This window comes from Bos indicus x Bos taurus, chromosome 27 (assembly GCF_003369695.1).
Source record: "Bos indicus x Bos taurus breed Angus x Brahman F1 hybrid chromosome 27, Bos_hybrid_MaternalHap_v2.0, whole genome shotgun sequence".
In the NCBI taxonomy this organism is placed as follows: Eukaryota; Metazoa; Chordata; class Mammalia; order Artiodactyla; family Bovidae; genus Bos; species Bos indicus x Bos taurus.
The window spans coordinates 15,756,754-15,778,847 of record NC_040102.1 but is presented as its reverse complement, the minus strand read 5'-3'; the positions used below and the strand labels follow the sequence as shown (position 1 = coordinate 15,778,847).

At 38.0% G+C, this 22,094-nt stretch overlaps 2 protein-coding genes across 44 annotated transcripts in view; both read left to right on the top strand.

The window, feature by feature from the left end:
* Positions 1-22,094, top strand: part of SORBS2 (sorbin and SH3 domain containing 2) — a 326,123-nt gene that overhangs the window by 301,281 nt on the left and 2,748 nt on the right. For all 43 annotated transcript variants that reach the window (XM_027529620.1, XM_027529616.1, XM_027529623.1 and 40 more), the window contains 2 exons: positions 16,371-16,420; positions 20,232-20,338. In XM_027529620.1, coding sequence (XP_027385421.1) covers positions 16,371-16,420; positions 20,232-20,338 — 157 coding nt within the window. The remainder of the gene's footprint in view (positions 1-16,370; positions 16,421-20,231; positions 20,339-22,094) is intronic.
* Positions 5-11,887, top strand: LOC113884763. The gene is made up of 3 exons (XM_027529663.1): positions 5-3,600; positions 5,815-6,009; positions 10,015-11,887. The coding sequence occupies exons 1-3, from the start codon at positions 3,253-3,255 to the stop codon at positions 10,195-10,197; spliced, it is 726 nt and encodes a 241-aa protein (XP_027385464.1). The 5' UTR covers positions 5-3,252; the 3' UTR covers positions 10,198-11,887.

Sequence of the window (22,094 nt, the reverse complement as noted above, 5' to 3'; positions counted from 1 at the left end):
AAGAAGACGTTCTAGCATATTAGTATAATACATGGGAGCTCGGAGTAAGATAACTGGTATATATTAGGGCATTATGCTACATCTTATCTATGGCAAAGTGAAAGATTTACATGTTGTGTTTCTAAGTGTGAGTGCCAGGTCAAGTCAGTGTAATTTAGTTTTTCTTATGGGTGCTAGCATAATGGTTTCAGCTACACAAAGGGCAATGACATAAAGACTCTACTATCTTAAGAGAAGCATTTTCTTTTAGAGGGCTAAGGCTGTGCATTTTGTTTATTCTACTTTTCTTTGAAGGCTGGGTTTAGGAGCAATTACTCTCAATCCTTTAGCATTGGGGAGTGAAACAGTTGACTACTTGCTAATTTTGTTTGACTGGTGACAAAATTTTCCACAATCTTCTTTCGTATGTTTACTTTGCTAGCAGAGCTCAGCATTTAGATAGCAATATCCTTCCTTTGGTAGTTCCTACTGATAAAAAGAAAAAAATCTTCATCTCTGTATTAAATATCTGTCTTATCTAGCATTCAGTCATCTTAAAAGAACTACTGGGTAAATTTCAAAGTGACCGCCCTTTCAAATAAAAGGTTATAAGAAAGAATCAGAGCGTATCTACAAAGGCTTACTTAAAATTAAAGAAATTTTTCCATGAAGTCTTAATAAATATTGGCAATGTAGTAGTTTAAATCACAATGTTTTGATCTTTGTTGTGAATAGGATTTAAATGTATTTTCAATTTCCTAGGTTTTTCTTAGGATATCATATTCTACATTTTATAAGTAGAGATGTGTACAAATTTCACTAATAACTAATTAGTGTTTTATTCTCACTGTGGGGGAAAAATACATTAAAAAGCTTATGTCCATAAATTTAAAAAAATATTTAACGGTCCACCAACTGGAATCCATACTATGATGTCACTGGCTAAATGAAGGAAACTCCTTAATAGTTTTGAACCGAATCATTTTCATAAAAAAAAAACAAAAACAAAAAGAAAACTGTAATGTACTTCTAAACCATGACACCCAAAATAAACTAAATGTTAAATATCCTATTTTCTAACTGATCTTTGTAAATAGAGAAGGGAATTCATTGTGATTTATGAATCACTCTTGGATATGCTCCAATCACATTTCTTTAGACGTACTATCTTTATTTAGGAGAGGTTCAGATGTAAGTTGGTATTATTTCTGATATTTCTGCTTTTAGTAGAGTAGAATCCAAGTCTAATGCTTTTAGAAGATAAGATAATTATAGGATACTTGTACTACAGGTATATTTTTTGTGATATAGGTATCTCAGGGTACTCGATTTAACTTTCAGTAGAGGCAAGTCCATGGTAAGGCTAAGCACTTTGAACCATTATCAAGTGTATTAGTGCCTGTGGTGGTAATGGCATTGGAGTAGTCGTAGTAACAGGTAGTAACGGTGGTAGTAATAGTAGTAGTAGTGTAGTAGTAGTCATGACAGTAATGGAATTTAAAGACCTTTCTTCCTCAGCCACGTTGTATTCCTGGCACTAAAAGATGCTATGTAGCCTTTAATCTTGAATCTTCTATAAGGAGGCTCATAAACGTTTTGTGACTCTTTGTCTCGTTTATCCCACCCCATGGTGACGTGACATCACGTTTCCTTTTTTTAAAAAAAATCTAGATAAATTCATTAAACCCCATTCCTCTTATAGGATAGAAGTGAAAATTGAGTGCTGAATGCCCTGTGTGCTGTCCATACTAAGGCCCGAGGACCGAGAGTGCTGAGTGCAGCAGGGACATGTCATTCAAAGCAGTCAGCTGGAAAGTGCAATCTCTCTTGAAGACTTTTTTCTTTCCAAACCCCAATCATCTACTTGGAAAGAGCCAAAGTAAAATGTCTTCCGCCAGCCTATCTCAAATACTTCACATGTGTAGCATATAACATTCTTCCTAGTCAAAATACAATATATAAATGTATTAGAATGTTCCTAGGCACATGTCAAGAACAATTTTAATGAATAAAAATTCTGTTTTGTTCAGTACATCCAAAATGCAATAGTCATATTAAGATACACAGAAGTATTTTTTTTTTTACTTCAGGAGATTAAGTTTCATAAATTAGACCTCCACTAGTTTACATAAAATGTCAACCTTTTGAAAAAGAGAGTGGAAGTCCTGCCAGAAGTTTACTCCTGTTCACATCTTCTGCTCCCTTTCTGTGTAAACATTTACTTTGAATTTTTTAAAACTTTGAAATAGTAGTTATGTAAGTTCAGTCTCATTTGATCATAAGTTTCTCTTCTTAAAAAAATCTTTCTCAGAACGTATTCATTTAGAAACGTGTTAACGTATAATGATGTAAAAATATTTTATGCCATATGTTATAATCACCTCGCAACCTAAGTGAGAAAATGATGAAAGTTCAAAAGATTTGGCACAGGAAGAACACTAAACAAATTCTGGGAATAAAAAAGGCTTAATTGTTGGTTTTCATCCTACATTAACATTATTCCAGAGTTGTTTATATTAAATCAATATCTAGAAACCTATTTTCAAAGAAGTAGTCTATTAAATCTCTAAATAATTTTCCTGTCTTCATAATCTCTATGACAGTTTTACCTTGTCATTTGACATTTAATGGACCTTTTCCAAATGCTAGCATAGTTCAGATCAATCTTTAATTAATATGCTAAGGATTTTATGTATTTAAATTCAAAAGCTATCAGCCAATCTACACCATAGCATAAGGTATTTTTTATATTCACCACGTCTTTCTGCATTTCTGTCTCTGTTTTGATGCATTATTTTCACTTTCATGTTTTCTGTAACATCATAATCCCTGCTCATCTCTAAGCTGGCTTCCAGTGAACCAGGCCCCCCTCTCTTGCACAAAGCTTCACGTGACCCAGATAGCGACTCTCTCCAGGGAACCACCCTGGGGTGGCTGTCCCTGCCAGCCAAAGGTGCACTGGCAAATCCTTCAGCCCCAACGCCGCCTCATTTTCTGGACAAGTTCTTGGATGAATTAGAGAAGCTTGGTGCTTTAGCTTTACCAGCTGACCCTGCCAAACCAGATACCCCAGAGGAGATCAACTTTGAGATTAAGGAGGACCCCTCCGCTCTCCCCCCGTGGCCGCGAGCACCCACACCTGCCAAAGCCCGCTCCTCTCAGCTGCCTTTGCTCCGCTCGGCTACGACCTCAGCTGCAGCCCGGCCTCCTGAGGCCACGGTGCTCCCGGATTCTAGAAAGACACCTCCGAACAAGTCTGCAGATGTGACCAAAATGAGAGAGGGCTCTGCAGGCCCAGAGAAGGTACTGGAGGTCCTAGGTGATAAGTTTGTGACCTCCGCACACCCTGTCCTGGGTCCCTTGCCCCAGACCCTCCCTGTCATTGGAGAGGAAGATGAGGAAGTCTATGAGGGGGTCAGGGCAGGCACCCGAAGAGGGCTGGAATCTCAAGATCCAGATGCCCTGTGCTGTGGCCGTGATGGCACAGAGGTGATATCACACCTGCACATTGAAGAGGAGGATGAGGAGAGACAAGCTGACTGCCCAAGATATCCAGTAGCCACCCTCACAGGCCCTAGGACCCCTAAGGAAGACAGCAATGCAGCAAAAACCAGTGATGAGGTATTTTAATGTTGCCTAATTCCTGAAGAACTAACCAGTCTTTCTACAATTAGCTAGGACAGTTAATCATATTAATAAACATCAATTCTGACATTGTCTTAGAAGGTTTTCACGCAATAAACACAGCACCATGCAGTATAACGGCAAGGTGGAAGGATGGATGAAAAACACATCAAATTTTAATAAGATGATGTATATATGTATTGTTATTCTGTTATTTATTACTATAAATCCATATTTAAACATTTTTATAAAGTCTTTCTAATTTTAGTATTAATAATAGTAGTTAATATTTGAGGTCTTATTGAGTTTCAAATAGTTTTCTAAGAACAGTACATCTTTACTTTTCAAAACTCAATAGGGTGGGTAATATTATTATCATCCCCACTATACAGATGAGGAAATTGATACACACAGAGAGAGATTAGTTCACCTCCAGAGTGCAAAAACTAAATACCATTTCTTTGATATAACAGCAGTCTGAAAAAGAAGGAAGGAAAAAAAGAGAAAGAAAGAAAAGAAAAATATATATACACACGCCAGTTCCCTTTCAATTCTCTGTGAAGACGTAATTTTTTAAGTTGGTAACTACTTAAGAATTGGGTCCTGGATATTCACCTTACCAACAAAGAGCCTTGGGCAATGATTTTAATCAATAAAGAGGGAAATGCTCTAAATCTTTAAGCTTCTTGTAAGCTTCTCTCTTCTAAAAAAGACAAAAACAAAACTTGATATCCCAAATATTTAATCTGTGAATTAGAAAAGCAAATGTGACTACTGGCAAATATTAAAATTATGAAACCAAATCAATGAGTCATATTCTGCTGCTAAGCAAGTCACTTTCTCCCATAGCTCCTCTGTTTAGAAATCTTTTATTTTATTTATTTATTTTTTTTTTATTGTCTATCATTTTATTATTATTTTTTTTAATTTTATTTTGTTTTTAAACTTTACATAATTGTATTAGTTTTGCCAAATATCAAAATGAATCCACCACAGGTATACATGTGTTCCCCATCCTGAACCCTCCTCCCTCCCCATACCATCCCTCTGGGTCGTCCCAGTGCACTAGCCCCAAGCTTCCAGTATCTGGCATTGAACCTGGACTGGCATCTCGTTTCATACATGATATTTTACATGTTTCAACGCCATTCTCCCAAATCTTCCCACCCTCTCCCTCTCCCACAGAGTCCATAAGACTGTTCTATACATCAGTGTCTCTTTTGCTGTCTCGTACACAGGGTTATTGTTATCATCTTTCTAAATTCCATATATATGCATTAGTAGAAATCTTTTAAAATGAAAGTTTTTTTCTTGTGCATTTCATTTATTTGAAACATTTTTACATTATGAAAATCATTTTTAAAACCTCATAATTTCCTATTAAAACCTTACCAATAACAAATATAGAGGTATTTGGTCTATATGGGGTATTCTTGGGATTAAACGATGTTAAGTGTCCATTAGGTCACTGGACAGCCACAAAACCCTGAGTCTTGGCAGTTCCCCAACCAGGTGAGAAATGTCAACTGGACAAAGAACCCAGCCATGCCTGCATTTGTATAAAATAAACACACTTTTTAGTAATAGAGGTCATTCATTGCAGTAAATCAAAAATATTTTTAAGTCACTACTTAAATAACTTATTTTCCCTTCAATTTAAACAGTTTTAAGATGTGATTAGATATGTGGCTTGGTTCCCAGGAACTGCTGCTGCAGGCTGCAGGCAGCACCACGGGTGTGGTGTTCAGAAAGGGGGTGCTGAGTTTCACAGCCAGTTCCCAACAAGCACACACAGGCACAGAGGTCCTAACTTGCCTAGCTTTGTAACAAACCTACTCTTCATAAATTGCGATCTACTTCACAAGCAAGTTACAGACAGTCATTGCAGGGTTTTACACTTTTTTCCCTTCATGGTTAGAAGGCCCCACCTCACAAATACCTTATAAAATTGTAGACTATGGGAATTCTGATCTCCAGCCCCTCATATCAGAAAAATGAAACTGATCAAACCCACTGGGAATTTTGAATCAAATTCAGAAGTTAGTGCTTTCAAAGCAAGAAGTGGTCATAAATGTCACACACCTAGGGTATGTAGTAACTTTAAATATATTTAGGTGTGTGTGGGGGGGCGGTGGTATTCTCTAAAAAGCATGTAACCTCCTCATTCTGGACACAAGCATAATCACATCTTGTCTTTCCTCAATATTTAAGCCATCTTCATTCTCTTCGGGACATCGAGTGTCTACATCTTTTTCCAGCTGTCTGCTTTCCTCCCCTCCCTTTCATTCCTCCTTGGCCACTGTCTCTGACCTGGTCCCCACACTCTCTCAGCCTACCCAGCCCTACTCATCTCCGCTCCTCCCTAAATACTCTTACCAACAGGAGATAAGTTCACCACAATTAAAGGTAACTGCATCTTGAGTGTGGTTTATTGCATGTCTTTCAATGAACTTCATTAATTAAATGTATGTCTTTAGATTCATGTCATCTTACAAGATTTAAAAAGTCATTCAATATTGGTTGCTAACTTTTAACATTATTAGCATGGCCTCTGTCTGAAAATTTGAAAGATACATTTGCATAGCAGCTATACATAAGAGTGAGGAGAAAAACAAGCTAAACTTTGTATAGTAATAAAAGGTGATCATTAGACTTTTTCTTTTTTTAAGTTGAGAATCAGCAGGAGAACCATCCCATTTAAAGGCATCAGCTATGTGCCTGTCATCTTCCATCACATCTTAGTGGCTCGTTGCCTCCTGAGTTTCCTAGCTAATCAGCAGGTTCAGCAGAGCCTGAGGGTTGGATGATCTTGAACTGACTGTCTTGAGCCTTGCTCTTCCACAAAATTGCAGGAAACTAATGAGGACATGGGAAGGAGGCTTCTTTTGTAGCAGTTAACAAAGCATCCAGCTCTGAGACCGGGCAGCTCTGCTGGTGTTTAACTCCCTCTTAGGATACCATGATAAAAGATTTTTAACACAATTAATGACTGACCTTGGAAAGACATTTAATGAGAACCACAACATGATATCAATCCATCACAGAAAAGTTCTACTTCTGTGTTCAGAACGATCCTCAAAACCTTTTCCTTTACACAAAAGGACTTCAGATAATGACTCATCCTCGCATGCAATCTTCTCCACTTGAAATGAGAGCCTCTCCAGATAAGTAAAAAATGAAACAAAACGAAGGCTCTGGTAGGCTCATGTTTTTGAACTATTAGTAGAAAGCACCAACACCTAAGAAATGCCATTTATGCAATCTTCCAAACCCCAATCACCGAATCTATTCACCAAAATAGTCCATCTATGTGAATTTTATCTTACTTAGAAAAGGAATCTTTTTTAGCGGGGGGGGGGGGGGATATAATATATTTTAAAGACTAATTGTTCTTTGCCCTTTGAGGTTTTATCTTAGCTGGTAGGAAATAATTAGGAAATTTTTAAAATAATAATAATTCTTTAGATAAGGTATAAGACTAAGAATTTGCCTTCTCTGTGTGTATGTGTGTGGTTTTCTTTTAGAGCCAAAATATTTATTCCTTGCCTCTCCCTACCTGTTCTTCAGCCAATCGGTTAGCCAATAAGTGGGCAAGTAACTTGAGAATCGGAGTTCTCTAATTTAGAGAGGTGGAACACTCACTGTTGTAGTGTCAAGGACAAAACCAGAATTTAAACAGGTTTATTCTCCTGCAAGAACCAAGCTCATCTCATACATTCTTTATGTCTCAGTTCATAAAATGATATGAGACCATGGAGATATTCATAGTAACTATGTTTTCAAAGAATACTTAAATAATTAATTCCAGAAAAATAGTTATTTTTCTCCTTTTATTTGAGAGCAAATGTTAATTTTAATCTCCTATTGAGTTTTTTGAGACTCTTATAAGTCAATTTTTTTATTCATAGAAAGAATACAAGTCAACTGAATTTATGCTTGTAAGTGTAGATACAAATTGAATCAACTACAAATTTTAGGCCATTGTTATGGTTTAATCCACATCTGACACAGTAAAAATTGATGTGAATCCTTTAAGAAGGCTTCCTAGTTCTCTTGTTTCAAGAATGTTAAAAATTAGGCTCGTTACAAAGAAGAAAAATAACCTACCACTAAAAACAAAGAGAAAATAAAATGGCAGTAATGTTTTAGTAGGCATATTATAGTATGCATGAAATCATTATAACATTTTTATCAATACTCATCAACCACTATTTTACCTAACCCATATTAATTTAATGCAGTTTTAGTCTTCTAAAGTATTTTCTGAGATAATATAAGTCTGTCACATGCAATGCAAAATCATTTGTAAAAGTTGCCACCACTTTATAGATTACAGAAGACTGAAATGTACATATAAATTATGAATTTGATACGTAAATCAGAATCCAACATTTTTCTAGTCTTTGAGCATCTTTTTGAAAATAATGTTTTTTCGCAAAAAAGAATTATTATAATCATCAGCTTTGATGTAAGTTGAACTTCCAATTCTATGTAAAACTCTTTTGTAAAAATCCATCTAGCCCATGGATTCAAACTGCAGTGGAAGTGCTTTGTAAAGAGATAGAAAGACTCTTCGTGTTTTTTTTTCCCCCCTAAGAAACTCAGTTATTACGGTACCATAAGGAAGTCTCCTCACCTTAAAGCCATCCCAGCAGTAGGTAATCCCCTTGAACACAGTTTCCAGCATGAAATTAAGCCCTGATTCTTCCTAATATGTTCAAATGATCTTTCCAGCTGTTTATCCACATCATTCCAATGCTACTTTTTTTTTTTTCTATGACTCTTAATGTTTATAGAAACCTCGTATTAGTCAAGATTGGGGCAGCTGCAGTGCCAAAAACTCAAAATAATTAGGTAGAAGTATATATTTCTTATGCATAAATGTAGGGCATCCAGGATTGGTATGTTGCTCTATGTTCATCAGGAGACTCCATTTTATTTTGGCAAATCACCATGCTCAATGAAAACCTTCCAGTTGGTGGTCCAAAGTGGCTGCAGCAGCTCCAACAGTCCCTTCCTCAAACCAGCTAGCAGGAAGGAGACAAGAGGAGGGGAGCTTATGCCTTCTTTCTTGAAGGACATTTGCTAGTAATTGCACACATCCCATCTGTCAGAATTTATCACATGCGCACATCTAGATACAAGGAAGGCTAGAAAATAGACTTTATTCAGAATGGCCGTGTGCCTACCTGACGTTCAGGATTCCATTACTGGGATGACAAAGAAGAGAATGGATACTGGATAATGTGAAGCATTCTCTGCCCCAAGACTTAACGAAAAGCGTCTGATGCATTTCATCCCCAGAGACTGAAGATAGGAGGTCAATCATTACTATTATGAAATTTGAGAAAACCACATGCTTTTATTTAAAAGTCCTTTAGTCCCGCTAAAGTGCCCATAGTACAGTACAGTGTTAGTCATGTCCAACTCTTTGTGACCCCATGAACTGCAGCCCTTCAGGCTCCTCTGTCTATGGAATTCTCCAGGAAAAAATACTTGAATGGGTTGCCATTCCCTTCTCCAGGGAAGATCTCCAGGGGATCTTTCTGAGCCAGGGATCAAACCCTGGTCTCCTGCATTGTGGGCAGATTCTTTACCATCTGAGCCAACAGGGAAGCCCAAGGTTCCCATAAGCCAAATCAAATACTAGACAATACACTGCTAGGTTCAGTCCATGAATGGACAGAAAATCAGACAGGCACCCAAGAAAGGTTAGCTTTTTCACTGTTGTTTTAAAAAATGTTACTTTGAAGGACCATGGAAACAGTCACAAGGCGTTGGGAGTTAGAACAGTATTCTGAATTTAATTATATTTCACCATTTCCTCCAGAAAAGCCATATTTTGTTCATATGTGTCTTACTAGAAAATTTGCCTTTGACAAATGATTGACACCATCTATGAAATCTGATGGATATTAAGTGAAATGTCCCTGGATCGTACCTTGGATCTATTCAAACAAACACAAAGAAAAGAGGCCAGATCTGAGAGTCTCTTGAAACCAATCGTTAAGCACTTCAATAGACATAAACTCCTTGCAGGTGCATATTGCATGCCATGCAATATTACATTCAGACATCTTCCCTATACCAATTTCCTTCCATAAATGTCTCTCCGCTTGTTCCATTAGCCATGCATATTACATTCAGACATCTTCCCTATACCAGTTTCCCTCCATAAATGTCGCACTGCTCTGCCCGTGAGTTCCTTATTAAAGCAGCAACTGATGCTTGTGCAGTGAAAACTCTGGGCCACCAGGCGAGCTGTCTGCAGACTGTTAACCTTCCGGCTCTGTTATTCGGGAGTTTGGCATGCTGTGTGTGCATGGGGGGGAACAAAAAAGAAACCAGAAAGCTCCTCTGAAGGCTGGATAATGAAGACGAGAACTAATCAACTTCTTATGGCTTTTCCAGGCTGATTTTAAAAGGGAGGTATTTGTCCTGGGTAAGCCTCCGCGTAGCCCAGTGATGTCCAGGAGGACCTCCGGCTCCCCTGTCAGAGGGCTCGGCGGTTCCCACAGGGTAGGGTCAGAACGCCCCGCCTTGAGCCAGGCTCCTGGCCACCCCTCCGCCCTCGGCGGGCTGGCTCTTCCTTAGTTGTCATTGCTCTACTTTGCCAGGGAAGTAGGACTGGACGTACCCTTGAAAGGAGATGATCTATTGATGAACAGCTATCTGATGAACAGACACGGAAATCCTATCCTGTGTCCTGTGGGCAGTGTGCTTCTCTTTTATGCTTGTATGCAAGCCTTCTAAAAGCCAAAAAGACATGTCCCAATTCTCCTCTGTACACAAAAGGGCGTGGTACATGTTGTCTTCTATCCCCCTATCTCGTGTAAATCATCGCTCTCCTATCACTATTTTTAGTGCAAAGAATAAAGCTGCTGCCAATCACATACTGAACTTACACCCTTCAGGGCATGTTTGCTTCTGGGTTGTTCAGTTTATTTGGATTTCCTTTAATCCATGATCCTTGTTGTAAAATATCTTCTTGCTCTGCTGGCATGTGCTGCATTCGCTCCATGACCCTTTCAAGCCAACACTACTTCTCTGGGCTCCAAGGGTCTCCCAGACTCTTGAGAGATTTGAATGAACTTAAAGGTCAGATTACATTCCCTTTGACTACTTAGATCTGTAGCATCAACAGCCCTTGAAAATAAATTGATTCTAACTGGTGCCATCAGTTCTGAGAATGACAGTGGAGGAGTTTGAGAATTTTCATCTCTGCATAAGTCAGTCCTTTCCCATTTCTATTTTAATGGATGCTGGTTCAGTCTCACATTTCATCACATGATGAAGTTGTGGTTCTTCAGGCTTTTAAGGGCTTGATGGCAAAGATTTCCTTTTCTGTTTTTTAGAAATGTAGATACTTCTCTGTGTTTAGGCCATTTTTGTGCTTTTTGCTTTGCATAGTAAGACCTGATTTTGCTTCTGAGGCAGAGATTTGTTGTTGCCATAGAAAATGAGGAATGTTGACTAGGAAAAAAGTCTCATGGAAGGGCTTTCCAGAACCAAAAAAAAAAGCATTTTCCAAAATTAATATGGCCCATCCATAAACTTCCTTGGGTCAGTGAGATGGTATGCTTTGGGTCACCTTAAGTTTTTTCTTTGCCAGATTTTTACATTATGTGCTTGTATGTTTTATTATACATGTTTGTATGAAATACAAATATTCTATATTCTTTAGATTTATGAAAAGTTGTGTTTTTCAATTTAAAAATAATTTAAATATTAAAACAATTGTATAATATAAGAAAGAAAAATACATTTATAAACATGGTACTGTTATTAAGAGAATTTCATCTAATTCTGCTTGGAAAGTACCACACCTAACATTTTCTGGGGGGAAAAAAAAAAAGAACTCTAGAACTGCTTATAGGTCTCTCCAAGATTTTTCCCACACTAGTATTTAAAGTAATGGTCAATATTTATGTAAGAATTATCTAATTTCAGGACAGACTTATTATCTGAACTAGAAAAGTATATATTTTACTGATACCGGAGATTTAGGATATTTCAAACCAGCTTTCTTATGAGCAGTGGTTTGTGGTTGGTTCTGGCTTTGAAATTAGCATGTATTTAAAACCTGTCTCTCTTGTATCTGCTTTTGACATCACTAAAAAATAGCTACACTAGGAGAGAAAAAAGAGATTGCTACGTTGTCAAGGAAAAAGCTAATATTTAGGATTCTACAAAAATATCATGTTTCATTGAATTTTCTAATTTTTATTGTGCGCTTAAGACTCATTGTGAAGTGAAAGTCACTTAGTCGTGTCTGACTCTTTGTGACCCCATGGACTGTAGCCCACCAGGCTCCTCTGTCCATGGAATTCTCCAGGCAAGAATACTGGAATGGGTTGCTATTTCCTTCTCCAGGGGATCTTCCGACCCAGGGATCCAACCCAGGTCTCCTGCATTGCAGGCGGACTCTTTACCTACTGATCCACCAGGGAAGCCTTGAATGTCACTAATGTATCTGGTTCTATATTTATCACAAAACCACTAAGAAGTTATGAGTAATAGAAATGCCTGAGTAGATAGTGAAAATACAAATGAACACAGACCGAAAATACTGGTGGCTAAAGACTGATCCTTTCTCAGAATTTAAAATCTGAGACAGGTCAGAAACACAGATGAATATCTATTCCACATCGCTCTGTGGTCTTTAAAATAGCCTTTCAAAATGACTCCAGGCTGAAGGAACTTGGCAAGAGCTGTCCAGGCATTAACACTTTTTAACATGTTGCTGCCATTACTCACCATTAGGGGGCAATAGAGTGCAGACACAGGTCTTTGCCTCAAGCTTTGTGCCCAGTTTCAACATCAGGAGGGGGAAAGCAAAAGACAGCCTCCCACAACAGTTCAGTTGAATATCCACACAGAACATAAACACTTGCCTAAGGAAGAAATTAAGATGTGACTTTAATAAGCCCATACTATCTATTCCATCCTAGTCATCTTTAATCCAATATGTGAAGTGAAGTGAAGTGAATGTCGCTCAGTCGTGTCCAACTGTTTGCAACCCCATGGACTGTAGCCCACCAGGCTCCTCCATCCATAGAATTTTCTAGGCAAGAGTACTGGAGTTGGTTGCCATTTCCTTCTCCAGGGGCTCTTCCCAACCCAGGGATAGAACCCCGGTCTTCTGCATTGTGGGCAGACACTTTACTGTCTGAGCCACCAGGGAATCCTTTAATCCAATATAGAGTCAAATTATAATTCAGTTCCTTCTTCTTACCTGTTTGTGGTATTAAGAAATTTTCTTTGGGCCTTGGTTTGCTGATCTGAAAAATGAAGTTTAATTATTGTTTTAAAATTAATTGCTTTTATGTGACAGAGACACTTGGAAATTAACCAACATCAGTTGTCACAGCTCTCTGACAATTGAATGGGTAACAAGGGAGAGACATCTGTGGAAATGTGGATTCCTTTATGGATTCCCTAAGGGGAACATGGGAGAAGGCAATGGCACGCCACTCCAGTACTCTTGCCTGGAAAATCCCATGGGCAGAGGAGCCTGGTAGGCTGCAGTCCATGGGGTTGCTAGGAGTCAGACACGACTGAGCAACTTCCCTTTCACTCTTCACTTTCATGCATTGGAGAAGGAAATGGCAACCCACTCCAGTGTTCTTGCCTAGAGAATCCCAGGGATGAGGGAGCCTGGTGGGCTGCCGTGTCTGGGGTCGCACAAAGTCGGACACGACTGAAGCAACTTAGCAGCAGCAGCAGCAGGGGGGACATGACCTAAACCATCATCATGTCTGACTCCTTGATTTCAGCAATAAGGAAACTGAGGTGCGTATCCAAGGTCACACAGTTAGTCACTGCCAATGCCAGAAAGACACAAGTGTGCCCTCACAAGTATCTATACTGCTCACTCCTCTGTTGACCAAATACTTCTAAAATAAATTATTTCAGTTGGTGTAACTGGTCATCTTTCCTCCAAACTGGTTCCCAGGTGTCCACATTCACACGGAGATGAGTCCTATCAAAGGTAACCTCAGAAAAGTTCTAAAACTCTCTATTATAATAGATACAGAACTTCTCTGCTAATAATAAAAGCAGTGATAAATCCTGGCCTGAGTATGTGAACAGTATAGAAAACCAGTGTCCAGGAAAAAAAAAAAAAGTGGGGGTGGGTCCTTTAAAGGATATGAAGGAAGTATTGGGAGAGACTGGTTAAAAAACAAGGACGTTACTGGCTGACACACCCAGGAACACGAATTAAGACACAGAGGCCTCTGGAATTAAGGTAGCCACATGATTCTGGTAAAAGCCTGACTTTGATAATTAGCAAAGAGATGGTTCATTTAAATGATTTAGGAGAGGAGTTGAATTAAAGAAATTAAACTAGTAGAACTACAATGACAACACTGGAAAAGTGCTATATGGGTTGTAATAAGTAAATGTTTTCAATATTAACAATCTGATTTTAAAGCTGTATTCACATTTTAACAGAGGCAGCAATGAAATTAGACCAACCGGTTTTACCAAGCGCTGATGCCACGATGTAGGAGTGAAGCTTTCACTCAACTCAGAAATATTAGAATGCTTTAAAAGTGTGAAAATAGGCATGCCATTTTTAGAGCACAATGAAATACATTTTACAAAACATTTTCTCTTAAAGCAAGAACATATACTATTTTCCTAATTATAACTTTGTTATACATTGTAAATGGCCCTGTGATTTTTTTGTGTGTGAGAGAATTAGTAGCTATCTTGGTAGGAGATTTGAAATATGGCATTTTAGATGTTTTTAAGTTGCATTTTTAAATGTAATATTTTTGAGTAACTAACACCAGCATTTTCAACATCATGTGGCTTGAATGCATAATCTTTGGCCTGAAATCTTACTCCTGGAAATGTGTTCTAAGGAATAGCTCAAAAGAAGAAAATATCTCTTTGTATAAAAATGTTTATAGCTTTGATATTTATGATAGTGAAAAAGGCAAGATCAATCTTAATTTCAAAAGCAAAAAAGAGAGAGAGATGACTAAGACAATCAAAAAAGATATATATACATATGTGAGGGAACATTATTCTGCAGTGATTTAAAATGAAAAAGAAGACTGAGAAAAGGAGACTGGAAATTATTACAAAACATAAATAGCAACTGATAAATACAAATCTTATTTCTGCATAAGATTATATAAGATATATATGTAATATATCATATATATATGATTGAATGAAAACTTGAAGAAATGTAGGCTTAAGAATGACTTAACTTTACCTCTTTATTGAAATTGATGTAGTCTTAATCAATCTTTAAATAGTATATTTTATAATTTTAATAATACATTGTTAGTTATTTTATATTTATGTACAGTCTAAGTATTATACTCTTAAGCCATACATGTGTTCAACAATTTTTATCCACTCTTTAATCTTACACTTATATATTCCATGCATAGACTGTTGAGTGAAATTTCTAAGAATATTGCTGGTAAATAGTAGGTTCCAATTACTATTAATTGAAAGCTTGAAGTTTTAGTAGTATAGTAACAAGCATCTAGTCTTCTATGCTAGACAGACAGCTTGGATGGGAAGGGAATGGATAAAGAATGCAGGAAGGGAGCAGGTTATAGACTCGTAGACTGAAAGAAACCCCAGAGTCACCCTCCATTCTTGAACCAGAGGGGTTTCGATGGACAGTTTGCAGGGGGGAATTCCCAGTCTCTCAGTTATCCATTTATAACTCCAGGATCCAGGAACTGACCCTGACGTCTAATGTCATGGATCTAAAATCTAATCATCAATAAGGAATTACTTTGATAATTGCCATGCAATTTGTCATTCAGATTCTGATTTATTTTTTACCACGTAGCCATCATTCATAAGAGAATGGTTTTGAAGTGTGTTGTGAATGAACTGTGATGCTTTTTTCCCCCTCTAAAAGGTAACATTTAGACAGTTGGTATAAATGACATTGAGTTTACATATTCAAGAAACGTGTTAACTTTCATTCATTGAAGTATTTATATGGATATATGGGATTCAAAGGCTTGTCATTTCCAATATTATAAGTATCTATTACAGATACTGGTCTTGATGCTTAGTTTAAAAAGAAAGGAAACTCTTTTGAGAGTTCAGTGCACTGGGAATTTCTACCAATATTTCTCTTCTCAGGTAAAATGTTACGTGTTACCTGGATATTGTTTGTTACATGCAATTTAAAACTCTCTGTTTTCTGTTTTTAAAAATGCATGTGTTTCCTCCACATTGAGAACAGAGAGTGTTAATTCAAATGTAGCATGGCATGTCTGCCTCTTGACATGTTCCTCTGTACCGTATGTGAAAATGTTGTCTGTGAAGGAAAAGTATATTAGAATGAATGTGGATACTTTGCTGTTAAGACTACATGTGGTTTATTTTTTGCTTGTTTGAGAAAATGCTGAAGAATAAGGTTGAATGAAGATGTCCAGACTCCCCAGTCTAGTTACTTGGTGTCTATGTTCTTGCCATGTTCCTGGCCTTTGAAAAATCAATGGGACTGAGCCCTGAGTCTTCCTTAAAGCTTGAGCAGACAAGATTGCAGATATGTTTCAAACATTTGAACTTTGGTTATTTCGACTTAATTTAAAGCACCCTTCAAAATATTTTAATTATGAATCCTGTAGAAACCCTTTATTTGGTTTTTCTTTTCTTCCTCTTGGTTTTTTACAACAGGAAATATTAAATGTCAAGAAAAGTGCCATGCCATTATCCAAATTATCTTTTAATTAGTACCAGTTTAAGCATTGATTACATTGAAAATCATTTCATTTCAGCCACAGCGTCCTGTGTTTACTCATGAAAACATTCAAGGTGGGGGGGAACCGTAAGTATTCTTCTTATCTTCTAAATTTGAGACTAACCTTGACCCACAAAACAGACCATTGATGTACCATAAGCGAGGATGGTACAACTTTGCACATGAAAGAGACCAGAGTAACTAACATGAGATAAGACCTCCCTGATTAAGAGTAATTGCAATAACTTCCATCTTTCACAACAGAGAACAGAAGCTACTTTTGAAAAAAAATCCATGATTTTGCAAAGATTGATTTATGCACTCGAAAAACCTTCCAATGCTGTAGTGATTCCTAAGATTTATGAATCTGTCTCTTTCCCTGTTCTAACTCAGCATGTAGATTCTAGTAACTGCAGCCTTAAAGACACTGAAAATGTTCTAACATTGTTTTTATACATATTTGAAAAGCAAGAGAATGTCAAAGTAGACCTACAGTGATAAGTTAGTGACATAATTCCGAAGTTCCAGAATGTTGGAAATGGCAGTCTTAAAACATGCACTGTTTAAGTTACGTGATGTTTACTACCCAGAGGACCAGGAAAATAAATGCCTTTTCACACTTTCTTTCAAATCCCCACCTACTGATACTAAGTCAAACCAACCCTGAAGGTGTCACATACTGTCTTTAAGGTTGTCTTTCTGTTCCATTTTGCCCTAGGAAGACAGTCAGAGGTTATCCACTTCCTGTTGGCTGTTGCCTCTCTGAGTCAGGAGGGAGCCCCAGGGAAGGTGCGGGTACAGGGCTAAACCTTGTCGGGCTGACCTGAGGACAAATAATGCGCCCCCTGCTGGCTGGCCAAGCTCCACTCCCCTCAATTCAGTTCAGTTCAGTCGCTCAGTCCGACTCTTTGCGACCCCGTGGACTTCAGCACGCCAGGCTGGAGCAGAGCAATCCAGCAGGGCCTGGCGATCTCCCAGCCATTGGTCCCTCCTCACTGCTCACATACCTGGTGCTTAGCTAAAAGCACAGGTCTCAGAAGCCATCTCCCAACCCCAAACTAGCTCTCACTGGGTACAGCTAGAAAGAAATTTTTGTTAATGAAAAGAAAAGGTTTGGAGGAACAAATCATTTAAAATTTCATTTAGTTGGGGGAAAAAAAAGTTTAAATATAATCCTTTTAAGTCTAAAGGTTGACTTTGTGTTCTTTTTTACACAACTGACTATGAGATGAATCACAGAGAATAAATCCAAGACTGATTAGGTTTACTGCCCTGCATCATCAATGCATTATATTAGAAGCTTTTAATCAATTTATGAATTAGGATATAGGTGATATTACTCTGTTTCATATCATACGGAGTTAATACTCGCATATGTTTATGAGCTCACAGGTGGGAGAGGGCACATTTTCAATGTCCCGCTTTGAACATTATAAAAATTCTTTATTAAGTTTCTATTTGATTACAATGCCAAGTATAGCTGCTTGTTGTTCAGTCGTTCAGTCATGTCCGACTGTTTGTGACCCCATGGACTGCAGGGTATCACTTAATCTCTTTCATTTAAGAAATAGGTTTTGATTGAAAATAGGAACAAAATGTTATCATGTCACTCCAATTCAGAAGTATGGTAAAATATGTTACAGAAAAAGCTGCAAGTTATAGACAGAGTTTCATGATTGGCCGAGCATTTCCTGTTTTAAAGACAAATTTCTTTCTGAGGCATCCTGGCCCCACCACCATCATTCATCTCACCAACACATCCTTCAAAACAGCATTTTTTTTTTTTTAATTGTAATTCGACTGCATTTCCTGTCGTGCAAAACTGATTTTGAAAGCCAACAGAGGCAGGAGTATTTCTGAAAGGTTTGTTTATGTTTCCATGAAACGTCCAATTTTTTTTTTTTTTTTTTGTGGTCTAATTAAACCAGAATGGTAAGTAAACTTTCACAAGCACACTGGTTTTCATCATGTTAAAGTGAAGTAGGAGTTCGTGCCAATTTTTTTTTTTTTTTCACTCTTGGGACCTTGAGATTCTTCAAGCAGCTGGGATTTATGGCCTTAAATAGGCTCATTTCTGGGAGTGGTTGGAGATGGGCCTGGGTCAAGGCTGAAGCCTGAAGAGATCCAGCGTTTCCCAAAGTGAGAGATGCAATGTACACCCATAGACTCGGCAGCCCAGGAATGCCTATCTCCCTCAAACGTGAGACCAGGAAAGGAACGGTGGTGAAACTAGCTTCCCCCAGGGATGGGCAAAAGGTACCATTCCTTCACCTAAGCATCTTCAAATCAAACAATAAAATAATCCGACCTCTCCAACCAGGGCTGGCCCCATGCAAACATCCAAATTCAGGAATGTTGGTACTCAAGACCTCCCTATTTTGCCACTGCTCTAGGATTTAGGCTATCTTTCTTAGCCCTTCCCCACAAGCAGAATCCTTTCTCTGTAGAAGACTTCAAAACCCCAAGTGGCTAAAAAGGTTTACCCAGAGAAAACAATGTTAACAGGGGAAGAAATCTCTAACATTGGAATTCCAGGCTTTGCTCTCAGGCCAGAGAAGATAATGTTTTCTAGGTGAGGCTGTTAGACACATCATCTTACCAGGTCTTTCCCCAGTACACCCTCCCCCAGTCCAGCTTTATCCAGACTCCCTCCTCCCCCATCCTGAAAAGTTTAGAGAAGCCAATGCAGCCTGTCTCTGATTTGTCACATGACATTTGAGTTCAGGTGAGGGAATAGTTTTGTTCTACCAAAGGATTATTCTCTTGACTGAATGAAGTAATCAAAACAAATCATACTTGTTCCTGAGCAATATCCAATATTATCAGCCTTTTAAAGTTGGCGTGAAAAAATCCAAAGTGCCCTGAAATGTGGTTCTTATTTCCTACTTTTCCAAAATTACATTAACTGTTAAGAAGAACAGCAGAAACAAATTCATTAACTTAAAAAAAAAAAAAATCCCCCTCACAATACTGGTAATATTTTAGTAGTAATATGTCATTTTCATGTTAACTGCATATCAAATACTTCCTGACCCTCTAAACTGTTAGAATCAGTGTCCTTCCAAAATGCCAGTCCATATTAATATGCATGCTATTTTATTACCCCCAATTCTCTGAGTTTATTACTGATTGATGCCACCAAAATATATGCTCTCAAAGAACTCAAAGAAAGAAAGAAAAGTGGCAGCATTCATTCAGTAATACTTTTACATACATTTATTTCAAGAGAGAGTTTTTACATTAAGCACAATTTTTCCAGGACCTTTTAAAAAAGAACTTATGTCTCTAAATCTACTGCTTGAGATCACCACTTACACTGATGCAAACTACGAAATTAAACTATTTTAAAGACTTCCTCCCAGGAAAAAAAAATAAACTTCTCTTTTATAGTAATTTCCACATAGCAATATAAAAGCTTTATCTGAGACATTTTGTACATCTCAATTTAGAATCATTTGAAATTCCACTTGCAAGTTGCAGTTCCTTGCTTCTGAATATGGCTAAAACCATAATTCCTTCTTGTTTTATATAGCTGAAAAGTACACATACCACTTCTCTTATAGTCTGTATTATTTTTTAATGTCCAAATGATAGCTATCTATGACTGTACAATTGAAGTGCAGATCAAATTTATAAATGTTAAAATGTTTTAATACAACTCATGAATATTAGAATCTTCCACAAATTGTCCTCATTGTGAGTTCTGAAATGCTGTTAGAGTGGTCTAATTCTTATGAAAACTTAACTACCTCTACTTACTTTACAACCTTACCAAAAACTTATACTACCTAATTAATATGTTAAGGATAGGTTCAAAGTAAAATAAATATTATATTCTTTCGGTAGTTTCATAGAAGTGCAAAAAAAATTTTTAACACGTGCATTTGTCTTGTTTAAGGTTTCAGGCTCTGTATAACTATACTCCTAGGAATGAAGATGAGCTGGAGCTCAGAGAAAGTGATGTCATTGATGTGATGGAAAAATGTGATGATGGATGGTTTGTGGGTATGTGTACATTTCCTTTCAGGCATTTGGCCATTTTATAATTTGCTTATGTTTGCTCCCGTGCATGGTTGGATGTGATAGTCAAGCTTTCTTTGATTTCATAATGCCTTTATCTTTCACACATCCATATGCATTATGTAATCCTAGGGCAACTGCATTTTGAATAGAATTTAGTATTACTGCTTCAGGTATATGTGGTTTCCTGCTGGTTTTATTTCCAAGTCAACTGAAAGAAGAAGATTTCTCTAAATAGCACCAATCAGTAAAGGCTGAGATCTGAGAACAACAACGAGCTGTCCCCTAGATGAGAAACACGAATATTCTATTCAGCACAGAATGCTGGTCATCAGCAGTGAGGATCTAATCTGAGAAAACAGACGAAATGAACAACTCATGCTTGACTAGGTCTGCTGGAGGTGCCCTTCATTGTTGTTCGGTCACTCGGTTGTGTCCCACTCTTTGCGACCCCGTGGACTACAGCATGCCAGGCTTCCCTGTCCTTCAGTATCTCCCAGAGCTTGCTCAAACTCATGTCATTGAGTTGGTGATGCCATCCAACCATCTCATCCTCTGTTGCCCACTTCTCCTCCTGCCCTCAATCCCTCCCAGCATCAGGGTCTTTTCCAATGAGTCGGCTCTTCACATCAGGTGGCCAAAGTATTGGAGCTTCAGCTTCAGCATCAGTCCTTCCGATGAAGACTCGGGGTTGATTTCCTTTAGGATTGACTGGTTTGATCTCCTTGCTGTCCAAGGGATTCTCAGGAGACTTCTCTAGCATCACAGTTCAAAAGCATCGATTCTTAGGCACTCAGCCTTCTTTATGGTCTGACTCTCACGTCTACTGGAAAAACCTTAACTTTGACTAGAGGAACCTTTGTTGGCAAAGTGAGGTCTCTCCTTTTGAATACATTATCTAGGTTTGTCATAGCTTTTCTTAAGAATTCACTGATCCACCTTAGCTTCAATATGTGGTCCAAGTAGAGAGAAGTTCCATTCTTACCACATACAAAACAACCCCATTCTTACCATCTTGAAAGAAAACTAGAGGTTTTCTGAGAAATTTTTTGTAGACAAGCATATCATACACTAAGTCACAGAGGAAAGAGATAAAAAGGAAACAGACGTAGGAAGATGAAGGATACAGCTGATGGAGGTACGAAGGCTTTCTGTAGACAGTCCAGCTGTGGGGAAATAAAGGAGCAAAGACCACATTAGCAGCCACAAGCCTCTGCCTCTGTTTATATTAATTCCCCACTGAGAAGAGTAAAATGGCTTACCTGTACAGGGATAAAGAAGATCAGTCATCAAACCAGGACAGTAAGCTCTAGAGGGTAAGTGAGAAAGGGAAGTACAGAGACTGTGCTCACTCTACGTGAGCTGGAAAACCTAAGGAAGAATTTGGTACACTTGCTCGTCCAAAAGCTTCAAAGGAATTATGATATTTGAATCCAAAGGCGATCATCATGATGGTCCTTTATGCATTTGGTTTTACTCCTCATATTAGAAACTTCCCCAATGATAGAACCCTCGCCCGCTAACGGTGGTCTGCCTTTTTTTCTTTAGTGATTTGGTAAGTTGTTCAAATTTTCTATATTTTATGAAGGACCCTGGCAGGGCTATTTGTAAATGAATGCTGTGGCATTCAGCACGATCTTCTATGAAATAACAAACCTGGGTGGTGACGGCATCCCTGATAAAGCTTTTGTGTTACACTGTGCTAAGGAGCCGTGACAGACTCCTGCTCACAGAACCAAGC